We start from the raw sequence: 23,155 nt of genomic DNA on the forward strand, positions 1-23,155 counted from the left end.
CTACTGAGCACTTGAAAAACAACTAAACCAACCAAGAAATGACTTCAGAACAACATATATGCTAGGCAAGAATTCTACTAAACTGAGATACATCCCCAGCCAAGAAAATAGAATTCTAATGTGGAACTGCTGTACTGGCCAGTACAGAGTCTAAATTCCTTACTTACAAAACCTGTAGCATGCCATGTCATTCTTTACCAGCCAAACTTCATATACAATTTCTAAAGTTTCAGAAACTCAGATGTGTTCTCTTAAGCTCTGAATCTATGTGGGGTGAAGCTCCAAACAGGGTATGGGAACAAAAAATAAATTTATTTCCCTTCCTCTGTATCTGTGGGAAAATGGTACCCAAATAGAAGAGAAAGCTAGCTAGAACAATGAGAACTAGGACCTAGACTCCAATATACTTAAATGAAGAAGAGAAGTAATATTACCAGACATTCAACTTCCTGAACAGGGTACAACTGTACATGCTTAGGGGATTTAGAGATATACAAAACCTTGACTCTATTCCTCCAGCCATAACAAACTGTTTGCTTATCTCTAACTTTATGATCCATCAAAAATGTTCATTGAGCCAGGCACGCCTTTAATCCCAGCACTTGGGAGTCAGAGCCAGGCGGATTTCTGAGTTTGAGGCCAGCCTGGTCTACAGAGTAAGTTCCAGGACAGCCAGGGCTACACAGAGAAACCCTGTCTCAAAAAACCAAAAAAAAAAAAAAAAAAAAAAAAAGAAGAAACCGTCTTATAATATACACTATACAAAAACTATTTTATGTACATATACAAGCAAGTCTGGGACCTTACACTTGATGCAGAGATAATAAGCACATCTATCTTGTGGAATACTACCTAAGTTTAACATACTATCTCAAACACTGTCTATATAATCTTCAGATATACTCCACATTTCAGCTATTGTCCTTGAACCAAATGATCCAAGACAGCCAGGCATGATCTCATACAATCTACAATCTCAGCACTCAGGACGCTGAACCTGGAAGATCATAGGATCAGGGCTGGCCTGGATTACAGAATGAGTTCAACACTAACCTGGGTTATGACAGTTCCCCAAAGCAAAATAAAGTAAGGGAAACCAAATAAAACACAAGCCAAGAAGGGCTGTGAATGCAGTTCAGTGATAGAGTATTGACCTAACATGTGAGAGGCCCTAGAAGTTCAATCCTCAATCTTGCTCCCAAAATGGAGAGGTTGATTGCCAGACATGGCAAAGCATGTCTGTAATTTCAGTATTCTGTAGGCTGAGGCAGGAGGCTCAACATGAGTTTAAGGTAAGTTTAGTTCAAAGAAAAGCTTGGTCTACAAAGTGAGTCCTTGTCTCAAAAAACAAAAGCAAACACACACACACACACACACACACACACAGACAGACACACACATCTATAAAATTTTAAAGATAAATTAAAAATAAAAGAGGTAAACAATACAAAACAAAAAGGGTCAAGAAACCGACATCAGTAACCAAATCTGTGCCTGATTGGATTAAGGAATTAAGTCATAGATGCTTATCTAAGAAAGAGGTAAAGAGCTACACTGTGAGCAATTTGTGCAAATAGGGCAGGGAGGCTAAGTGACAGTAATAAATAATAAACTATGCTGTCTGTTTTTAATATCAACTTGACACAAGCTAGAGTTATCTGAAAGAAGGGACCCTCAATTGAGGAAATGCCTCTGTTAAATCAGACTGCAGGGCCATTTTTTACATTAGTGATTGATGGAGGTTTGAAGGAATGGCCAGGTTCCCCTGAGAAGGAGTTTGATAAAACACTGAAAGTTTTTTTTTTTTTTTTTTCGAGACAGGGTTTCTCTGTGTAGCCCTGGCTGTCCTGGAACTCACTCTGTAGACCAGGCTGGCCTCTGCCTCCCAAGTGCTGGGATTAAAGGCGTGCGCCACCACTGCCCGGCCAAACACTGAAAGTTTTACTGTTAGCCTTTCCCCAGTCCTTCCTGGGGAAAGGGGGACATGTGGCCTTTTACAAAGGTAACTGTAAACTGGAGGAGAGGTAACATTCAGAATTTATGGGTTCTGAATTAATGCTGATTCTGGAAGATCTCAAGAAACATTGTGGCCCTCCAGTTGAATTAGGGACTTGTGGCCATCAGGGGAATAATGGGGGTTTGGGTTAAAGTCCAACTCACAGTAGGTCCAGTGGACTCCTGAACTCATCCTGTAGTCATTTCCCCAGGCCCAGGATGTATAGTTGAGCTAGATATACTAAGAAGTTGACAGAATTCTCACATTGGTTCCCTGACCTGTGGTGTGAGACCTATCATGGTTGAAAAGGATAAATGGAACCCTTTAGAGCTGCTTCTGCCAAGGAAAATAGTGAATAAAAATTGTATCATATTTCTGGACAAATTGCAGAAAATGAGTACCAAAAAAGACTTGAAAGACACAGGGGTGGTGGTTCCCACTAACTCTCCCTTTAGCTCCCTATCTGGCCAGTGCAGAAGACAGATGGATGGTGGAGAAAGACAGTTGACTACTGAAAACTCATATCAAATAGAGACTCCAATTGCGCTGATGTACAAAATACTTACTTGAGCAGATTAACACATCCCCTGGTAGAATATGTAGCTATTGATCTAGCAAATGCATTTTTCTAAGTACTTATCCATAAGGACCACCAGAAAGAATTTGCTTTCAGTTGACAAGGCCAGCAATATACTTCTACAGTTTAATCTCAAGGATATATTACATAAAGCCTTATCCACCATCATGGTATTCTACACAATATTGCTTCTGACCACTCATTTCACAGACAGAGAAGTCTGACAGTGGAGCCAGTGGGAGCCTAGAAGACAGTGTCCTGCAGAGAGTAGAGCCAGAGAAGTGACCCAAGCCCATTGAGAAGAGCCCAGAAGACCATGAGTGATTTCCAGACATTGCTCATTATGTTATTTATACTGTTGGAGTTTGTGTGTGCTTTGTTCAGATTGTGACTGTGTCCTGGTTCTTCCCTCTTCAAGTGAGAACCTATATAATTTACTTTATTTTACAGGCTCTCACAGTTCAAAGACTAAATTTTAAGACTTTGGATTATGAAAGAGACTGGCTATTTTTTAAAGGCTGAACTTTTAAGTGTTTGAATTTTTAAAGACTGTGGGACTTCTAAACTTTGTAAATTTTGCATTTTATTGTTAATATTAATGTGTGACCTTGGGGAAGAATGAGAAAGGAAAGATTATGGCTTAACAGTGATGTGTTTTGTGGGTCAAATTGGCAAGTCATCAATTTTCCTGCTAGCTTTATGTCAACTTGACACAAACTAGAGTTATCTGAAAGTAGGGAACCTCAATTGAAAAAAAATACCTCCACAAGATTGGTCTGGATGGTATTTACATAATTAGTGATTGATGTGGAAGGGTTCAACCCATTGTGGGTGGTACCATTCCTGAGCTGAGCTCCTGGGTTCCATAAGAAAGCAAGCTAAGCAAGCCATGAGGAGTAAACCAGAAAGCAGCACCCTTCCATGGCCTCTGCATCAGCTCCTGCCTCCAGATTGCAGGCCTGCTTTAGTTTCTGTGCTTACTTCCTTCAGTGATGGGCTATGATATGGAAGTATAAGTCAATTAAACCCTTTCCCCCATCCCCGGCAAATTGCTTTTGGTCGTAGTGTTTCAGCATAGCATCAGAAACACTAACACACAAACTCAAAATCATGTGGTGGGAAATTAATGAACTCAAAAAGGTGTAGCCAGAAAAGGTGTAGCCCAAATAGGGGTCTGTCATAGATACTGTTTGTGGAAATTTGTCAAAAAGAATGCCAAGTGCTTGTTTCTGCCTACCCACAAAGGTCACAACAAGTAAAGAGAAATTGTAGTAATATAAAGACCTCCCATCTCAGGATGTGAGGGCATACCCTTTCAGCCAGCTGCCACAAATGTCTTGCTGAGATCTATTATCTATCCTGGAAAGGGGTTTTAAAAAGTAAGTACTTAAAAGGACTCATCCTACATTCCTTCATGAGTTGTTCCAGACCTGAGTTCATTGAGGGAAAGCAGTCTCAGCCTCTCTGGTCTGAGACAATAGAGAGAAAAGCGAGAGTTGCCCCAAATCCTAGATAGAGTTCTGAGCATAAATGCAGTTAGTTACTTGACCTCTAGAACTCAGTACAGTACAAACAGTGAATGTCTAAAAAGTCATCTAGACTTTATAAACACATGGCCACAGCTCCATTAGCCTATCTGAGTCCTTCTGATAAATATATTGAGCATACAATTGGCTACAGCCTGCCTCTCTAGTCTGGCATGGCTGGCTTGCTTCAGATTAGCCTATGAATTACCCATGCAATTCAAATCACTAGAGTTGGTGGCATTGTCAGGGTATCTTTAAACAGAAACCTGTAAGTCTGGCACAGGTCTGTCAGTGTAATTCTTACCCTAAGATAGTATTTTTCTCCAAAGACCAACTCCCTTTTGTTCCAAATATAAAACAGCCAAGTTTTGGTACAAGACGGTAGTTTCCTGTAAGAGATAAGAAAATCCTCCACAACACTCAGAAAAATCTCGAACACATGTGCACTCACGAACACACACACACACACACACACACACACACACAGAGAGAGAGAGAGAGAGAGAGAGAGAGAGAGAGAGAGAGAGAGAGACAGATAGACAGAGAGAGAGAGAGAGCCCAACCACACTCCATCACAGAGATCAATATAACACCAAGCTGAAGCAACACTGTGACATCCTGACAAGATAACACTAAGGCCCTAAAACCTTATAGCTCTTATGAAACAAGGTGTATACCCAGCAAAGATGACTAGGGAGTAAAGCAGAAAAGTTGTTACTAGCATCAGAATATCCCCAAAGGAAAACACAATCCCACCTGCTTTTTTTTCTTCTATTGATCCTACCTCTAGGTTTCTCTAAGGTCAAGACATTTGCATCTGCCACTACCTTGAGTCCAGGGTCATCTAAAATCACTTCCACTCTGGCTTCACCTTTCTCAAACATTTCAGCTTCAAGTTTTCAAGGCAGGTTTTAAGTCAGCACAGATGGCATTTCTCCAGAGCTAAAAAACACTACTTACCTTCAAATCTTTCCTAGGCAAGTGAGACTGAGTATGTTTCTACATGAATGGAGTATAGAAAAAAAGAAGACCTGTGTCTCTACAAAGGTTGTAAAATCAGCAAGTTCCCCAGAAGCTTGCTGGAACTGCATTTTCCTCTCATTTACATACACACTGAAGTCATTTCAAACCAATGCCCTTGGGTATTTAAGGCCCAAATCTCCTTCTAGGGCATTCATTACTCACTTATAGATGAACTATCTTGGGAAAGACTACAAACATGTAGAAACTAGAGGCAAGACTCTTTGATCAAGTCTTATTTTTATTGGGGAGAAATCCCATCTACTTTAGATCCAGGATCTGAGGTAGATAGGACTGAATTTCCCCTTCAATCTTCAGCTCTGCTCCCCTACTCTGTTGAAAACTGTTCTGAGTGAGCTTTTAGAATCCAAAGAGCATTTATTAAATCAGCTACTATATACCCTGCCTCATGAAGCATTGCGTAGTTTGGCAAAGTACCTAAATATTCGTAAGGCAACACAGATAAGTTACAGTAAAGCTATCATTGGCACAAAGAGAACACATTGCTTGAGGTGGTAGGGAGGGATGTACTCTCCTATCTCAACCAGAATGTTTACAATTAAAAAGGCTGAACACCAGTACTGACAGGTGTGGAAAAATTAGAACTGTCACTGGAACACAAAATGAGTCAGTCACATGTTAGCAAAATAATACTATCCTCCTTGTATCTACATTCTAGTCCTCAGAACATATGAATGTTAGTTATCTCCTATGGTGAAAGACCTCTGCAAGAGGCTGCTACAGAGATGCCTCAGTCAGTAAAATGCCTACCTTACAAACATGAGGACCTGTGTTTGGATCCCCAGAATGCATTTCTTTAAAAAGTGAGGTATAGTGGCATGCACCTGAACCCCTAGCACTGGGAATAATGAGGGAGCCCTGAAGCTCACTGGCTAGCCAATTTTTCTGAATTAATGAGTTTTAGGTTCACTGAGATACTTGTTTCCAACAGTATGCAGAGTAATTAAGAAAAAACAGCCACCATCAACTCTGACATCCACATGTACTCACATGTGAATGTGCATCTGAATGTACACATGCAAACATTAACAAGTACATACATATGTAACCACAGACATAGAAATACACAGACAAGAAACCTCAACGAACACATACACACGAATGCACAGGGTTTTGCAGATGTGACTAAGTTAAGCCCCAAAGTAACCACAAGAGAGCTAGGAGAGTTGGGAATCAAGAGTGAGCTGATGTAACAATGAAGGAGAAACTGGAGATAGAGAATCATAGGCGCTATACTGCTGGCCTGGAAAATAGAGGAAGGGTTTGGAAGCTAAGGAATATAGGAAACAAATTCTCTTTAGAGTCAGAAAAGCTCTGCTGCCACCTTGATTTCAGACCACCTAACCTATAGAATTAAAAGATAATAAGCTTACTTTGCTTTAAATCACTGTCTGTAGTAATAGCAGTAACAGAAAAATAAATACAAGCCACTCTCTAAAATAGTTACCAATATCTTCTGAAGTTGAATATATGCCTATTTTATGAGCCAGCAATTCTACTCCTGAGTATAGAAAAATATTTGCATGAGGACTAATATATGTATACAAACATCTTGTCCATACCAGTTTTAGTCAAAACCATAAGAAGGTCAAAACCACAATGTTACTTAGGATTTGTAAAGCTCAACTTCCAAATGCTAAGCCCAATTCTGTTTGAATATTATTTAACTATATTAGCATAAACAACACTATCTGGAAAATGGAAGAGAAGAAATTTAAAATAAAAAACACATTAAGAATGTGCTATCTCCGGGCGGTGGTGGCGCACGCCTTTAATCCCAGCACTTGGGAGGCAGAGGCAGGCGGATTTCTGAGTTCGAGGCCAGCCTGGTCTACAGAGTGAGTTCCAGGACAGCCAGGGCTATACAGAGAAACCCTGTCTCGAAAAGCAAAAAAAAAAAAAAAAAAAAAAAAAAGAAGAATGTGCTATCATAGAAACTTTCAGGGAGGAGGTAAAGTCTAAGTCAAATACTAAAACATGGACAGGGTAAACAAGAATAAAGAAAACAGATACAGAAAATAAGATAATTCTAGACAAAGGGAAGATGATGCAATTGTCACTAATGTTCAAATGGGTGTAAAGTGTATTGATACTAACGGCCAATGGTCATCAGCCAAAGAAAGAGGCTACAAGGTAAGTGCAGCTCCATCTCAACAAGCCTGGAGACTCTTATCGACAGCAGTTTAGACTGTAGTCTCTAGGAAATGCTAGACATATATCAAAGAAGATTAAAGCCAGAAAGTAACATTGTGGATTCACAGTAAGGAAGGTGATATGGACATAGGGACCCATGAGGCTCTTTTAATGCTCATCTGGTCCTGAATGACAAGTCTAACCAAAGGCACTGGCCACAGAGATAAATTTCATGAAGGATGAGAAAGCAGACCTACTGTGTGTTTGACTATTATGGGAGAGTGAGCCCTCCAAACCCATGTGGCTGGTAAGCCCATTAACAAGAATAAAAACCAAGTATACTTTTCCCTCTGCCTACTAGGCTGGTTATGAAGCATCACAGAGCCAGAAAGCACCAGTATGGCTGCCTGAAATATTGTCAGGTGAGAAACTGAGTTATATGGGCCAGTGCCTGAGGCCAGTTTATGAAAAGCAATCTGAAACATGAGTTGAGACTTACCCATTTTACCATGAACATCCTATAAAACGGGGAGCATTACTAATTAAGCTTTGCCAGACAATGCCCCAAATGTCGTTACCAACCTTCATGTACAACCATGGGATTCACTGATCTATACTCAGGATCCAGGTTTCTATCACCTATCCTTGCCAACCTTTTCTAGAGAAGTTTTTCCTGCAGTTCAACAAAGTTCTAATTGTTTTATGGTTTAGAAATACCTTCTAAATGTATTATTTTCTCCACCAAGTTGTTGGAAGACTTTAGCTTCTGTTTTTACTCTTCAGCAATGCCAACTTGATAAGCTTAGAGAAGTTTAGAGAGGGGCAGCCTACTGGTATGCCAGAGCCATCAGGAGGCAAAAATAAGTTTTAACTACTAGTTTTATCATTGTTGTCACTTTATAGATCTGTTTATGAACAAGAGGAGCTGTACATTATAATCTTAAGAATGGTGACATGACAATTAGCAAAAATGACAACTTGTACAGGGAAAACCTGGATGGGTCTGAAAGCAACTTGAGATTTGGAATGAATTTTTCATGTCTGATACCATTCAGGTAAAATGAGTCAGAAACTGTTTAGATCTTGAACATTTCCATCTTGAGATATTATTCTGTTGGAAAGCACTGTGTCTTGTAGGTATAACCTGCTGAATAGGCAATAGGGCACTCATTCTGAAGTCATTTTTATCTGACAAAGTGAAAGGAATTCTTCAACATTTTAGTAAGCAAGATAAACTTAGGTACCACAAAGAGCATTCACTACTCTTCAGAAGAAAGGCACTTAGCCTCCTCAAGTAAATCTGAAAGAAGCCAAAAAACAACTAAGAAATTAATGTGAAAGAGTCCATTTCTCTCACTTTGTTCTATAAAAATGGTTAATCTCATACCAGAAGACTAAGTATAAATAAGCAAAAATCAATGGACCATTAATAAATAGCAATTGTCCTTTAGAAAAAAAACTTGGGCCTAATGAAAATATCAAGTGAAGTGGAAATTTAAGTGGGTGATGAAGGAAAAGAAAAACTACAATTAGAATTAACTTTAAAAATACTGTTAAAACTATTTAAAATGTTCGTTATCTAGCTAATGAAATGAACACCACTAAATTTTGTTCACAGCACATGACTCCAATAGTGGAAAATTACCCAAATGCAAAGAATACTTCCATTGTAGTCTGTCATATTATTTCACGACCAACTGTCACCCCTGATTGATGCACAAACAAACTAAACACATATGATTAATAAGGTAAAAAACAAAGCAAAACCACTTAAGAAGGTACTTCCCCTATACACAATGCTATTTCCCTCCCAAGTCAGTGGGATACTGAAAACACATACCTAGGTTCTGAAGTAAAAGAACATAAAGGAATCCTATTATGGGACAGATTGTTTTAAAAATAAGCACAGCGAGAGTATTCTATTTTACCTAGTTTAAAATTCCGATGGTTATTTCAAATTAATGACACACATTAACATGCTGTTTTGAAGTAGGGATAAAGTACTGCTCAATAAAGGGTTTTGGGTACCTAGAGAAAGACTCTTGCTACAAGGGGATTTCTTGTTCTGTATTTATTAATTTCAGGTACTCATCTATAGCCCCTATCAGAAGAGATTAAAGTTGCTGATTATAAAATACAACAGTAAACACGGAAAGTAATTGAGAAAAAAGGATAGGGACAGAATAACAGAGCTGAGACGTTAATCTAACGTAATTACCACTCCAATTGGCATACCATACTTGTTAATTAAACTAGCACTCAAGTCTTATGTCTAAAGGTGAAAAGCAGCCAACTGCTCCACGGACAGATTGCTCAGACAGAGACTTGTTCTGCAGGCCCTGAAGCAAATTCTGGCTAACTGGCCTTTTCTAGTGAGACCCTGTATCTATACCTAATACCAACTGTCTCCCATTAGACCATAGAACAAGGAGAGCAGAACCTAGAACAGGACTAGCCAAGAGAATAGTCCCCAGTGTTGAAGCATCTGTCCTAATAAGCTCTTCAGAACTGGCTGATGGCTCCCATAACAAGGACTATTCCAGCTCCAACAATATTCAACAGCACTGCAATCATACTCGATAGAATGGTATACTTAGAACCCAGAAGGCTCAATTTAGACCACTGTACTTGCTATGACTAAAATCTCTACATCTATAGTGGTGCCCAAGACAGTTGTCATTAGCCGAAGTTGGCTAGTAATCATTCAAAGCCTGATCAGTTCAACTGATGATGTACCCAAAACATAAGAGATGCAGAGGTAGGAAGATCTCTATACGTTCAAGGAACAAAGCAAGTTCCAGAACAGCAAGGGCTCTGGTTATACAGAGAAACCCTGTCTCAGAAAAAAATTAAAAAGTAACTTGAAATCACACATTCCAAGCATTTGCAGCATTTTTACAGTAATTTCATATCCACAGATATCTTTATATTTAATATTTAGGAGATATCTTTGTATTTAATATTTCAAGTATGGTGCTAATATTTTCCATGTCCTCTTTTCCTAGCACCTCTTATTTACTGTGTTCTACTAAAAAAGTTTAAAATATATTGTAAATTAGAAATAAAACCAAAAATGGTGTTCTTTACTGAAGTCAGTTTGAGATACAGTAGTATCAGAGAATTTTCTGTGATCCTTGTACAATGGTGACTCAGAGGCATAACAGGGGCCTCAATGCTCAGTCACACTGAATTCAGCTTTCTAAGGCTAAAAGCCAATTAAGGTTGTCTTCAAAGATCCTCAACAACAACAGCAAAGCTCACAGGAAAAGGATAAGGATTAATTCCTAGCAGATCAGGAAATTCTGTTAAATTGAAATTTCTCCCTCTAAGCATTTTAATAATATCATTTTCTATATAATTCTAAAAAAATGAGATCCTCATCATCATTGAGGAAAAACATCTCTGTACTAATGAAAACGCTCAAAAAAATCTTTCTAAGAAGGCAGCAATGACAGTGCATACTTGTAATCCCAGCACTTAGATGGTGAAGGTTCAGGAGTTCATGGTCATCCTCAGAACTTGAAAGACAGCAAGTTCTTTCAAGGCCTGTCTGGGCTACATAAGGCACTATGTCTTTGTTTGTTTTTCCTCAAAAAAAAAAAAAGAAAAGAAAGAGAAGAGTCCTTGTAAGATGTGGCTATCTATATTTTAAGATGTGAGATAGATTTTAAGATCTCTATAGATGTGGGAAGCACGGGTCTTTTGAAAAAGGAGCATGATGGATCATCTATCTGTAGAAGCAGGGGCAAGAAAATAAAAACAAAAGAAAACAAATTCTGGGGCTGGGGAAGTGGCTTTAGTTTAGACTAGTTTCTTATCCACTCATAAAGTCATTTTCTTTAGCTTCAATCAGAGTCTGAATTTCAGTGATCACAAGGCTTTTAAGACAGGGACACATTTCTAGGCAAAAAGAAAATAAATGCTTCCCACCAGACAATCCTGTCAGACTGACCTAAGAGGCAGATGTGGAGGAATTCAGAGACCACATCAGGCATAGCCTCAGATAATAAGACAACAGACCTCACATTGCAAGGTGGTAGCCACCTTAGATGCAAAGAAGACAGTAATCAATCTCTCTCTTCACTAGCCCGCAATACCCAGACACCTATAATCATCTCCTATTTCTTCTGGCAATTCTTTTCTTTTTCTTTGTGACAATTCTTTTCACAAAGATTAGAAGGAAGGGTCAGAGTAAGTTTCTAAACTCAGCAATAATCTCAAGTTTTCGCTTATATGTGTGTGTGTGGGGGGGTAGTTGTCTTTCAAAGTCTGTCTTACCAAAAATAGTCTTAAGTAACTTTCCCTCTGCCTCTTGAGTGCCAGAATTAAAGGTGTGTGCCACCATGAGTTTTAAACAACTTTGAAGCCTGGGAAGTGTAGTGCTTGCCTAGTACAGACAAGACCCTGTGGACAATGCTCAACATTATGAATATAAACAGATAAATGCAACTTTGAAGGAGGATGAACTGGGGCTGGAGAGATGACTCTGAGGTTTAAGAGACCATGTTGCTCTTGAAAAGAACCTGAGTTTTATTTCTAGCATTGACATCAGGTAGCTTGAAACTATCTGTATCTCTAATTCCAGGGGGATCTGATGCCTCTGGCTTCCATAGGCACCAGCAGTCACATGTACATGCCTACACACAAAGACACATAATTGAAAATGATGTAATTTTTAAACATCAATAAACTCTTAAAATAAAACAAATGAATAACTGATTTGGGGGGGGGGTACTTTTCAGCCTATACTACCCAATCCCACCCTATTGACTCCCTAAGGAATTTACTGAACTTCCTGTTTGTTCCCCACCCAGTCTTCTACACCAGGGATGGGGATGGAAGACACACAGGTGAGAAGACATCAAAAAAACACTGTCTTGCCTTTAAGGCATGTTCTCTCTATTAAAAGGAGAAGGGTATAAAGTTCTGAGATATCCTAAATGTAATTATAAAAGGAACCATGAATATAAAGGAGGAAAGATGGAGTAATCCAAAAAAAAATCTTATAGCCAAACATCATGGCACAAACCATAATCCCAGCACTTGAGAGGTAGAAGCAGGAGAATCAGAGTTAGAGGCCAGTATCAGCTAAATAGTAAGTCCAAGACTCTGTCTAAAAAAACAATTTACATTATTAAATGCATGTTAAAACATTAACCAAATAGTATGCTACAATATAGTATGCTATAGCAGTCCTGCTTACAGTCTCAGTCAATAAAGAGGCAATTATTTTCTTAGCAACAATCAATGTAGACTCAATTTAAATAACTTGCACCTTTCCCAAATTTTCTTTACAAAGTACCCTTCTTTATGTGCGAATGTTTATGTGTGTATGTACACATCTCAGAGATTAGAAGAGGGCAGCTCTTGGAGCTGAATTTACAGGTGGTTGTGAACCATCTGATATGGGTTCTGGGAACTGAATTATAGTCCTCTGTAAGAGCGACGAGTGCTCTTAACTCCTGAGCCATTCTCTCCAGCTCTACTCTGCCTTTTAGATATCCAGAAGCTTTCCTAATTGCCTACATGTCTTGCTGTTTATTGCTTAAGGGAACTTGCCACAGAGCTACTCCTTTCTTTTTGGTTACCATTAGTAATGGACCAATAAACTCTTATTTCAGAGTACTTGGTTTCATGAGTTTGGTTTGCTAAGAAGGAGCAAGTAATTTAATTCAATTAGACAATAATTACCTGAGGAGCACAGGAAAACCTCAACAGACATCAGACCACAAAACTTGTAGTTCCATTATTTTTGTTTCTCTATCACTTCTATAATCTAACACATAATTACTGAGCATTCACCCTAGTGAAGATTATTGTATAAAACAACTAGCAAACATTAGTTACAGACCTGCTGTCCATACACACTCCAAAGAAGGGTAGGATAGTCATCCAGCCACCTTCTGCACTAGGTGGCACTGAAAGACCCACCTAAAACTGGACCCAAGAATTGTTCTTAAGCTAGCAGGAAAATGCACACAATTAATAATGGCTAACCACCTGAAGGACTTTCTGGACAGATAGTAACTGCATCATCCTGAAGGTAGTGTTCTGCCACTCATGTCTGCCCATAAGTCTATTTTAAAGGTAAAATAAGAAAAGCTGGAGAGATGGCTCAGTAGTTAAGAGCACTTGCTGCTCTTCCATAAGACTAGAGTTCATGTCCTAATACCCACATGGTAGCAGTTCACAACTGTCTGTGACTCCAGTTCTAGGGATCCAACTCCCTCTTCTGGCCACCAAAGGTACCAGGTACAAACGTAATACACAAATAAGCATACAGGAAGAACTCCCATTCATAAAATATTTTTAAAATTTGAGATAATAAACTAGGGGCAATAGCATATACCTGTAAACAAAGTACTCAAAAGGCTAAGACAGGATGATTGCCACAAGTTCAAAGCCAGTATGAGCTACAGAATAAGACAGTCTCAAAAACAAACAAAAAGTTGAGAGCCAGGCATAGTGACATATGCCTGTAATCCTACCACTTGGGATAAGAAGGCAGGAAGATCATGAATTCAAGCCCAGCTTTAGCTACTAAAGGCCAGCCTGGGTTACAAAAGACAGACCTTGTCTGAAAACAAAAGCAAACAAAAAAGAAGGTCTCTGAGAAAGGTAAGAGGCTGGAGAGATGGCTCAGTGGTTAAGAGTATTGACTGTCCTTTCAGAGGTTCTGAGTTCAATTCTCAACAACCACAGGATGGCTCACAACATCTGTGATGAGATCTGATGCCCTCTTCTGGTGTGTCAGAAGACAGCTACATTGTACTCAAATAAATAAATAAATAAATAAATAAATAAATAAATAAATAAATCTTTTAAAAAGAGAGAGAGAAAGGTAAGACCGTCATGGTTACTCATGTTGTGATCTGTGCAATTAGGAAGCTGAGGCAGGAGAAATGCTTCAAGTCCCAGGCCAGCCTGGGCTTACAATGTAAGATTCTATCCCTTACTGCCAAATGAAAAAAAAAGTGAGAAAACTGAAGTTTATTGATGTCAAATAATTTATTTGGGGTAACAAACAATGAGAGATCTATCATTCATCCCAAAATGGTCTGGACCTCAATTTATTCAGGTTTGTTGACAACAGTGGATACTGAGTCAATACTGACTTAAGAGGATGGGAAAGTCACTATAACACTGGCAGAATTACTTCAAGCACAGACAGGAGGAAATTCAGAGCTGGACAGATGGTCACTGATTAAAAGTGCTTACTACTATACAACATGTGAGGACCAGAGTTTAGATCCCAGCATCCATGTAAGAATCCAGGAGTCCCATGTACACCTCTAATCCCAGTTCTAAGTGTTCAGAGACAAGAAAACTAATGGGGCTTGCTGACTTCCACACTTGCTGAAAAAGAAATAGAAACCCAGGTTCAGGGAAAGACCCTGACTCAAAGGAGTAAATGGACAGAAAATGATAACAATGTTTCTCCTAGCATCTGGACATAAGTACAAGTGCACCCATCCACCTGTGCACACATTTGTGTTTGAGCACACACAAATCTTTAAGAATAAAGTTCACTAATTCTTGGTTAAAAGAATCTAAAGAATACCTAAAGGGGAAAGGGAAAAGGAGGCACTTTAGGCTGAAAGGAACATAGGACCTATGGGACACCAATGTAGCCTAACATGAAAGTGACTAGCAGATGGTGATGTGCTCATTCATGGGATTTAAGCAGACTGAAACAACAGGCATGTGTTCCTCTCCTGTTACACTAAGCATATATCACAAGTACTAAGGAGAATAGCATACTGGTTAATTTCATTCTCAGAAGAGAAATGTCTAAAAGAAGGCATCACTGGTGGGTAAGTAAAACAAGCACAGGATTTCAATAGTTGAAAAACTTGTTGGGGAACACCCAAGGGTATTTCCTTGCCATGTCCTACAACACCTCAGGAAAACCACTTAACCACTCACATCCTCCAAATATGCCAGTATGACATTATGTTTTCTAAGTTCAAATATCTCAGTCCTTTCTGCCTTTGTACTCCCCACAGGATTCTATGCATCCTCAGGAACAGTAGTTGGTCTCTAATAATACAAATGAAGTGTTATTAGGAATGGGTCCCACGTAAGATGGCCTCAAGTACCCAAGAATGAGAAGCAGCTAGGGTGAATTATCATCATTATTTGTGGTGCTGAATAATGAAGTTAAGGCTTTGTGTATACTAGGCAACCACTCTACTTAACTGAACAATAGCCCCAGACCCACAAGAATGTGTTAAAATACACTCAAGAGTTAAGATTTATCTGGGTTGGGGAATATAAATTGGTATACAACATGGACATACATGCATAAAGTCTTGGATTTGATCCTAACTACCAAAACAATTTAAGACTTCTCTGGGGGTCTGAGATGTGGCTCAGTTGGTAGAATGCTTGCTTAGCATGCATGAATCCTTGGATTTGATCTCCAGAACACATGACCTAGGTGTGGTGGTATATTTCTATAATCCTGTAGCTTGGCATGTGAAGGCAGGAAAATTGTAAGTTCAAAGATACTCTCCCCATAAGGAAAGTGTGAGGCCAACCAGTGCTATATGAGACACTGCCGCAAAAAAGAAAAAAAATAGACTGGTGTGAGGATTAAATACATGGACTCATTAGTCTCAAAGTACAAAGGCTGGCATCACCTGCAATCTACACTGAATGTCCTAATTTTACAACACCAACATTGATATATTTAATTCACAGGTATATTATTTTCAATTATAATAAAAATAGCTTTTGGTAAGTGATATAAATACTAATCTTTCTAATTATCATACAAAATAATTTGGCATTTTCATCGTTTGAGTATGATGGTAGATTAAAATATTTTATTTTCATTTTTAATCCTGTGTGTATGTAGGGATTTGTGCACAAGTGTAGTACCCAAAGAGGCCAGAAGAGGGTGACAGATCTCCTGGAGATGTAGTTAAAGGCACCTGCTTAGCACTGAAGTTGATCTCCAGTCCTCTGCAGGAGCAGTATGTTCTAATTTCTGAACCACCTCTCCAGCGCCTACACTGTTTTGTTGACCTCCCTCTGCTCATTAGCATCAATTCTGCTTCTATGTCACATATATTGTATTACTTTCTTTGTTGCTCCTTCTCCTCCTAAGTTTTTTCCCCTTTTATGACTTCTACTCATATTCACATATACACATATGTAAAAATTTAAATCTAAGCTCAGAATCTGGAAGAAATGCGGTACTTATTCAAGTTTAGGTTACTTCAGCTAATATACTTTCTAGCTCCACCCATTTTCTGAAAATGTAACTTCAATTTTTTTTATAGCTGAATAAAATGCCAGTGTGTGTGTATTCTCTTTAGTCACTGGAAGTTTATGTTCTTATTTTGTTCATTTTTAAACAAAGAGTGGTCTCTCATAATCCAGGTTTTCCTTGCTATATAGCCCAGAGTGGCTTTAAACTACTGACCTCTTGCCTCTACCTCCTAAAGACTAGAATTACAGGTATGTGCCATGCCTAGTTCCATTAATCAGTTAATGAATATCTAAGCTGGTTCCATATCCTAGCTATTGTGAATAGAACAACAACTAAAAATTCAATTTTTTCTAACATGGGTAATCAAGCATACTAGGTGGCACTCTATCCACTGAGTTATATCCTTACCCTTAAAACTGATTTTAGTATCAGAGCCATTCATTAAATGGTTCTACAATAAGTATAATTAAGAGTCCCCCTTCAGGGGAACTCTTGTGGCCCCATGAGGAGAGCAACAATACCAACCAACCAATGCACCCCAGGGTCTAAACCACCAGCCTGGGAGCACATAGGGAGGGACCCATGACTCCATCTGTACATGTATCAGAGGATGGTCTTGTCAGACATAGGTGGGAGAGGAGATTCTTGGTCCCATGAAGGACGAACACCGAGTGGGGGGGGGTTGAGGGTGGGGAGGTGGGAGTGGGGGGGTAGGTGGGGTCACATCCTCATAGAAGCATGAGGAGGGGGGTGGGATAGGAGGTTCCTGGGTGGTGGGGGAATGGGGTAAGGGAATAAAATCTGAAATGTAAATATATCCAATAAAAAAAGTCCCCCTTCAGAAAACTGTGTGTAGTGCACATGTGTGTAATCCTAACACTGAGAGGACTAAAACTGTAGTTATCACCCCAATTCAAAGCCAGCCTAGGTTACATAGTAAGTTGGGCAACATAGAAAGTAAAGGGAAGGGGAGGAGGATGGGGAAAAGGGTAAAAAAAGTGAAGAATTCCTCCTCGAGGGGAAGCAGAGTATCAAGTTTTCCCTCATATGTAGACCCTAGATTCAAAACTACCTGTGTAAATGCCATGAAAACAGTGAGGATATTTGGAAAGGTGACCAGTGAGGTGGGAGGACAAGGGAGAGTAATGGAGAGTAATGGAGAATGTGAGCAAACTGTAATGATACACATTCATGAAAATGTCATAATTGAACCTGCTATTTTGTACACTAAAAATACAAGTTAAAAATTAAAACTGGGACCACAAGGTAGTGGTGCATGCCTTTAATCCACACATATGGGAGGCAGAGGCAGGAAGATCTGAGTTCGAGGCCAGCCTGGTCTACAGACTAAGTTCCAGGACAGCCAGGACTACACAGTGAAACCCTGTCTTGAAACTCCAAAAAATAAAAAATAAAGAGTTTCTGGGCTGAAGAGAGCTCAGCAGTTAAGAGCACTGACTACTCTTTCAGAGCTCCCAAGATCAATTCCCAGCAATCATATGGTGGCTCACAACTATCTATAAATGGAATCCGATAGCCACCTCTGGTGTTCATGGAGAATATATATATATATATATATATATATATATATATATATATATATATATATACATACATACATATATATATATATATATTACATGAACAAATAAATCTTTAAAACATTAAATATGGGACTTGAAGAAAGCTTAGTGAGTAAAGTACTTGCCATGTAAGCATAGAAACCTAAACTCAATCCCAGAACCCATGAAAAATGTTCAATATGGTAGAATGTGCTTGTAAGTCTAGCACTGAGGAGACTGAAAAAGGTGGGTCCTTGAGGCTCCCTGACAAGCCAACCTGACCAAAACCATAAGTTCTAGGACAGTCAGAGACTTAGTTTCAAAAAAACAAAATGGAAAGTGCCTGAAAAATGAGACCTAAATTGAACCTATGGACTCTACAAGTATACCCCCACACATCCACAGGAAGCCTCAACTCACAAGTACATACACATGAGAAAAAACAAACTTTAGTCACAAATGTTGGTGATGGGGAACAGGAACATGAATTCATGCCCAATATGGGTTATATAGCATCACATAAACCTGTCTCCATCCCACTCTTGTTGAAATAAAGTTTAAAAAATTCTATTTGTTCTCTTTCACATAACTAATAAGAATGACCTCCAAATGGTTTTAACAGGCTGTATATTTAAAAGCTAGAATTATTTTAGGAATTCCAAAATAAAACTAGTGTCCACACTGCAACTGAGCAATAGGAAAAAGAACTGCCCCCTTAAAATTCCTTCAAGTAAATTAAAATCCCAGATAAACGGGACATCCAACCATACAGCCTTTCCTACTACAAGAAACATCTAAATAATCTATTATTTCGAATCCCCACCAAACAAAAATGTAAACTTAAACAACATCCCCTTTCTAATATTTTACTGCATGGGATCCCCTTTACCAGAGAGAACTGACTCTGATGTATGGGTTCTGGGTTCATATCAGATATAGCCTGAGTTTCTCAAGCAAAAAGGATGAAAACATAAGTACAGATTTAAATGGTAGGTATTATCACTATCTTGTAATATTTTACTAAGTTGTGCATTTAATAAAAGGCACGATAATACAAACTAGAAATAAATTTAGCCATCCTTTCCCTTCTATGAATGATGTAACCAATGAGATAGTCCCCTCTATCCCAACAAAAAGAATTGTTCAAATGACTAAGGGAACATCTGCAAGCTGGTCATGGTGACTTGAAGGCTCACTAGAATCCAGACCAACATAAAGAGCAAGATCCTGTCTCAAAATGAAGAAACAAATAAACCCAAACGTCTCTTCAATTTGATGTCCTTCGTCTTCCCCTCTCCACCTTCTATGAAATACTCCACGATGAGCTAATCCCAAATCCTACAAATTGTGAGGGTTTTTTTGTTCGAATGTTAAACTGCAATAAAAGATAAAAAAATAAAATTAGTTCTTATTAATAACATTTTAAAGATGTCGCCAAGAAAAGCAGGATAAAATCCTTTTCCTCGCTGCGTATACCTCCGCACCACCTGCAAGTACACAGAAGGTTAGCACCAGAACCAGAAGACGCAGACGCTTGCTTATCACGTTCTTCCCAGCGTCCTCAAGATGCTCCCCCTTGGGCACAAGGGACGGGGAACCTGCATCCCCACACCCCTGGCTACAGCTCTCAGCTGCAGTCCCCTAGGCTAGGACACTCAATCGCCATGCCATCATCAGAGGGCCGCGGCGGGGCCAGACGCCCCAGTAGCGCAACCACTACCTCAGCGACTTGGGGGAGGGGAAGGGGTCCTCGTCGCCACGGCCACGGCCGCGGCCCTGCTCCCTTCCGGAACAATCTCTATCCCCGGGCACTGCGACAGTTTTTTTCCCAACCCCGAGGGGCCAAGGAGCCGCAAAGCTGAGCCACCTTGGTGGCTGGCTGGCTGTGGCTTCCCGGTCTGCGCGCCTCAGTCAGGATGGAGGGTAGGAGCCGCGACCCCTGTCATCTGAACACCTCAGCGGGCCCCCGTCCCCACGGGGTCGGCATCCCGGAAGCCCCCTCGGGTGCCGACCTCCGGGACAGCCGTGGAAAAGGAGACCCGCTCCTCGCTCTCCAGCCACCCCACCCCCCCAGACACACAAACTCGCCCACGCACCCACGCCAAGCCCGAGGGGATCCCGCCACCCCGCCGAAAGAGGGACGCAGCCCGAGCTCCCCCACCCCCCACGGCAGGATGACCTAGGCCCGGGAGAGGGCGGCCGGGTGAGAGCCATTGGCCGCCCCGCCCCCCGGGGGTCCTCAGCGCGGCCTGCCCGGGCGCTCCCACCGCCTTACCTGCCGGCCGGGGGGTACACTGTGGGGATCGCCCCGAGACCACTTCCGCGGACTTGGCCAGCGGCAGCAGCGACGAGCCCTTCGAAACCCCTTCGGAGGGGGCTCCGGCTCCAGCGCCGTTCCCACCGCTGCGCTCCATCGGGATGCGCGGGCTGCACAGGCGCACTGTCCGGGTCTCCTCCGTGTCGCACCGGCTCCGCGCGTGTCCGCATGCGCACGGGGGGCCTCCCACCTTGCGCGCTGTCCTCGCACTGCCTGGGCTCGCCGCACCGGACCCTCCCGCGCCCGCCGGTGCGTCACTCTTCAGCAGGCGCGCGTGCGCGAACGGGCACGCGCGGGCGAAAGGACCGCACGTGCTATGCGCTCAGCGCTTCTCCCCCTCAGCGAGGGAGACTCTCGGGCTGGGGGAGGGGGAAAGGCACCGTCGTGGGGTTTTTTTGTTTGTTTGTTTGTTTGTTTTTCCTCCCACGCACGAAGTGCGCGGAACGCGTGCGCACAGTGTTCACTCCACAAGTCCTCACTGCTTTAGCATCCCCAGTGTCCGCATACACCAAACCTGACGCATTTCTTCTTACAGTTTCCAGGCGTCTTGCGCAGTCCGTTTAAACGAGCTTTCACACACCGGTGCGCGCACACACTTAAAGTTTCTCAGACCTTGCACGCATACGACACACCACACTGGGTTCACACTGTCTGCACAAAAACAGCCCTGTGGCTCCGGGTACAGTTCGTGGCTAGGTTTTCTGGTGGTCACCGCATGGGCCAGTGCCACATGCATGTGCAGATACCATAGGACAGTTGGGATCCATTCTACCACAATGAGGTTTCAGTTCATGTATTTATTTGTTTATCTACTCGCCAAATATTCGTCCTATAAAATATTGCATTTCATTATTCATATTCATAATTTTTCTGGTGTTTGTTTTGGTTTGTTTGTTTTTCAAGACAGGGTTTCTCTGTGTAGCACTGGAGGTCCTGGAGGTCCTGGAACTCCCGTAGACCAGGCTGGCCTCAGACTCAGAGATCCAACTGGCTGTGGCTCCCAAGTGCTGGGATTTAACGGCCTGTGCCACCACTGCTGAGCTAGTGGGGAGTGATTTTGAGACAGGGCCTTATAGTACATTCCAGGCCTGGTCTGGCTTCTAACTCATGGCAATCATCCTGTCTCAGTCTCTCAAGTCCTGGGATTACAGGAATGAGTAACCACAGCCAACTGTGTCCTGCCCTTTGATCATACTGCCCCTCCCATTACCCTCTTTTGCCCCTTCCTCTCTCTTGCCAGACCCTTTCGTCTTCCCCAAAACTCTCCTTTCTATTTCCTCATCATATATGTGTGGGCTTTAAATACAATTTTAAAATCTAGATTCTGCATTGCTGTATTTGTTTGGTTTGGACAGTCTCATTCTGTAGCTCGGGCTGATAGGAAACTCACTTTGCAGGTCTCGAGCTCTAGAAGCAATCCAGTCTGATGCCTCAGCCTCCAGAGTGCTAGAATTAGAAAAATAAAGAACCATGCTGGACTTAGACTTGTCTTTTTGTTTATTTGTATGTTTGTTTTAGGGGAGAAGAGGAAAAGATTTCATGTAGCCTAGGCTGGCCTTGAATTCATTATGTGAAAGAGACCTTTGGCTCCAGCCTCCTGAATTGTGAGATTCAAGGCCTTCACTACTATGCCTGGCTACATTTTTCTTTCTTTCTGAGTCTGACTTAATGTTCTTCAACACAATGTGTAGGGCCTCCACGAAGGAAGGACCTCAGGAATTTGCTGGCCACCCAGTAACTCACAAGACACCGAACTTGATGTAATCAGCAAGAGGTATATTTCAATTAACATGTTGAGGTCAAGACCTGTAGCCCACGAAGGGGCAATAAGGTCTGACCCGGGGGCTTTGGAGACAGAGAGAATTTAAAGCCAAAAATCACAACTCAGGGGGAGTAAAGGAGGGTTATTGGAGAGCACCTGTGGAAAGTCCCAGCCCATTATTCAGTTTGTGACAGGGTACAAGGAACAGTCATGGGGAACATTTTGTATAGGCTATTCTCTAAAAGCCTATTCGTAATCAACCATCTATCTTGTAGTCAGCCAAGTTCCTGAAACACAGAGCTCACAACCAAGTTGACCTGCACTCTTGGTTCTGCTCAGCCTGCTAGGAGTTTTTGATTTTTTTTTTTTTTTTTTTTTTTTTTTTTTTTTTTTTTTTTTTTTTTTTTTTTTTGGTTTTTTCGAGACAGGGTTTCTCTGTGTAGCCCTGGCTGTGCTGGAACTCACTCTGTAGACCAGGCTGGCCTCGAACTCAGAAATCTGCCTGCCTCTGCCTCCCAAGTGCTGGGATTAAAGGCATGTGCCCGGCTTTTTGAAAATTTTTAACCCCTTCAAATGATCTCCATTTTCATACATTTTCCACATTTTCCAGCAAATAACATTTTTTCTTCTATATGGCTGAATTAGACACATTTGTGTATTTATACCATCTTTTTATATCCATTCATTGATATACCCAGTCCAGTTCTATGAGTTATTATGAATAGTATGCCACAGTAAACAAACGTGTTCAAGTAACTTTATTGAATGCCTACTTTGATCCTTTGGGTATATACTGAGGAATGGTATAGCTGTGTCATATGGCAGTTCTACTTTTAGCTTTAAGAGATCCTCACTGCTAACATTTGGAGTGCAGTCTCTTAATTTACACTCCTCCCTGCAGTGTGTGAAGGGTATTGGTCCCCATAGTCTCACCATTTCTTGTTTCTTTTCTTGATATTCGCTCAGACTGGAGTGAGATGTAATAGCTTTGTGATTTCCTGCGATCCCATTTATCGTTTCTTTT

At 41.0% G+C, this 23,155-nt stretch overlaps 1 protein-coding gene across 9 annotated transcripts in view; it reads right to left on the reverse strand.

Moving 5' to 3' along the window:
* Map7d2 (MAP7 domain containing 2) overlaps positions 1-20,681 on the reverse strand; it is a 101,290-nt gene extending 80,609 nt beyond the window's left edge. For 4 of the 9 annotated variants that reach the window (XM_034486039.1, XM_076919048.1, XM_076919047.1 and 1 more), the window contains exon 1: positions 20,328-20,643. In XM_034486039.1, the coding sequence (XP_034341930.1) occupies positions 20,328-20,466 (139 nt within the window). In that variant the 5' untranslated portion in view covers positions 20,467-20,643. Of the gene's footprint in view, positions 1-20,327 lie in introns of all 9 variants that reach the window. The other 5 variants (XM_034486043.2, XM_034486041.2, XM_076919049.1 and 2 more) reach the window with 3 other exon arrangements.
* Positions 20,682-23,155: the final 2,474 nt, after the last annotated feature.

The sequence above is a fragment of the Arvicanthis niloticus genome, chromosome X (assembly GCF_011762505.2).
Source record: "Arvicanthis niloticus isolate mArvNil1 chromosome X, mArvNil1.pat.X, whole genome shotgun sequence".
NCBI lineage: Eukaryota > Metazoa > Chordata > Mammalia > Rodentia > Muridae > Arvicanthis > Arvicanthis niloticus.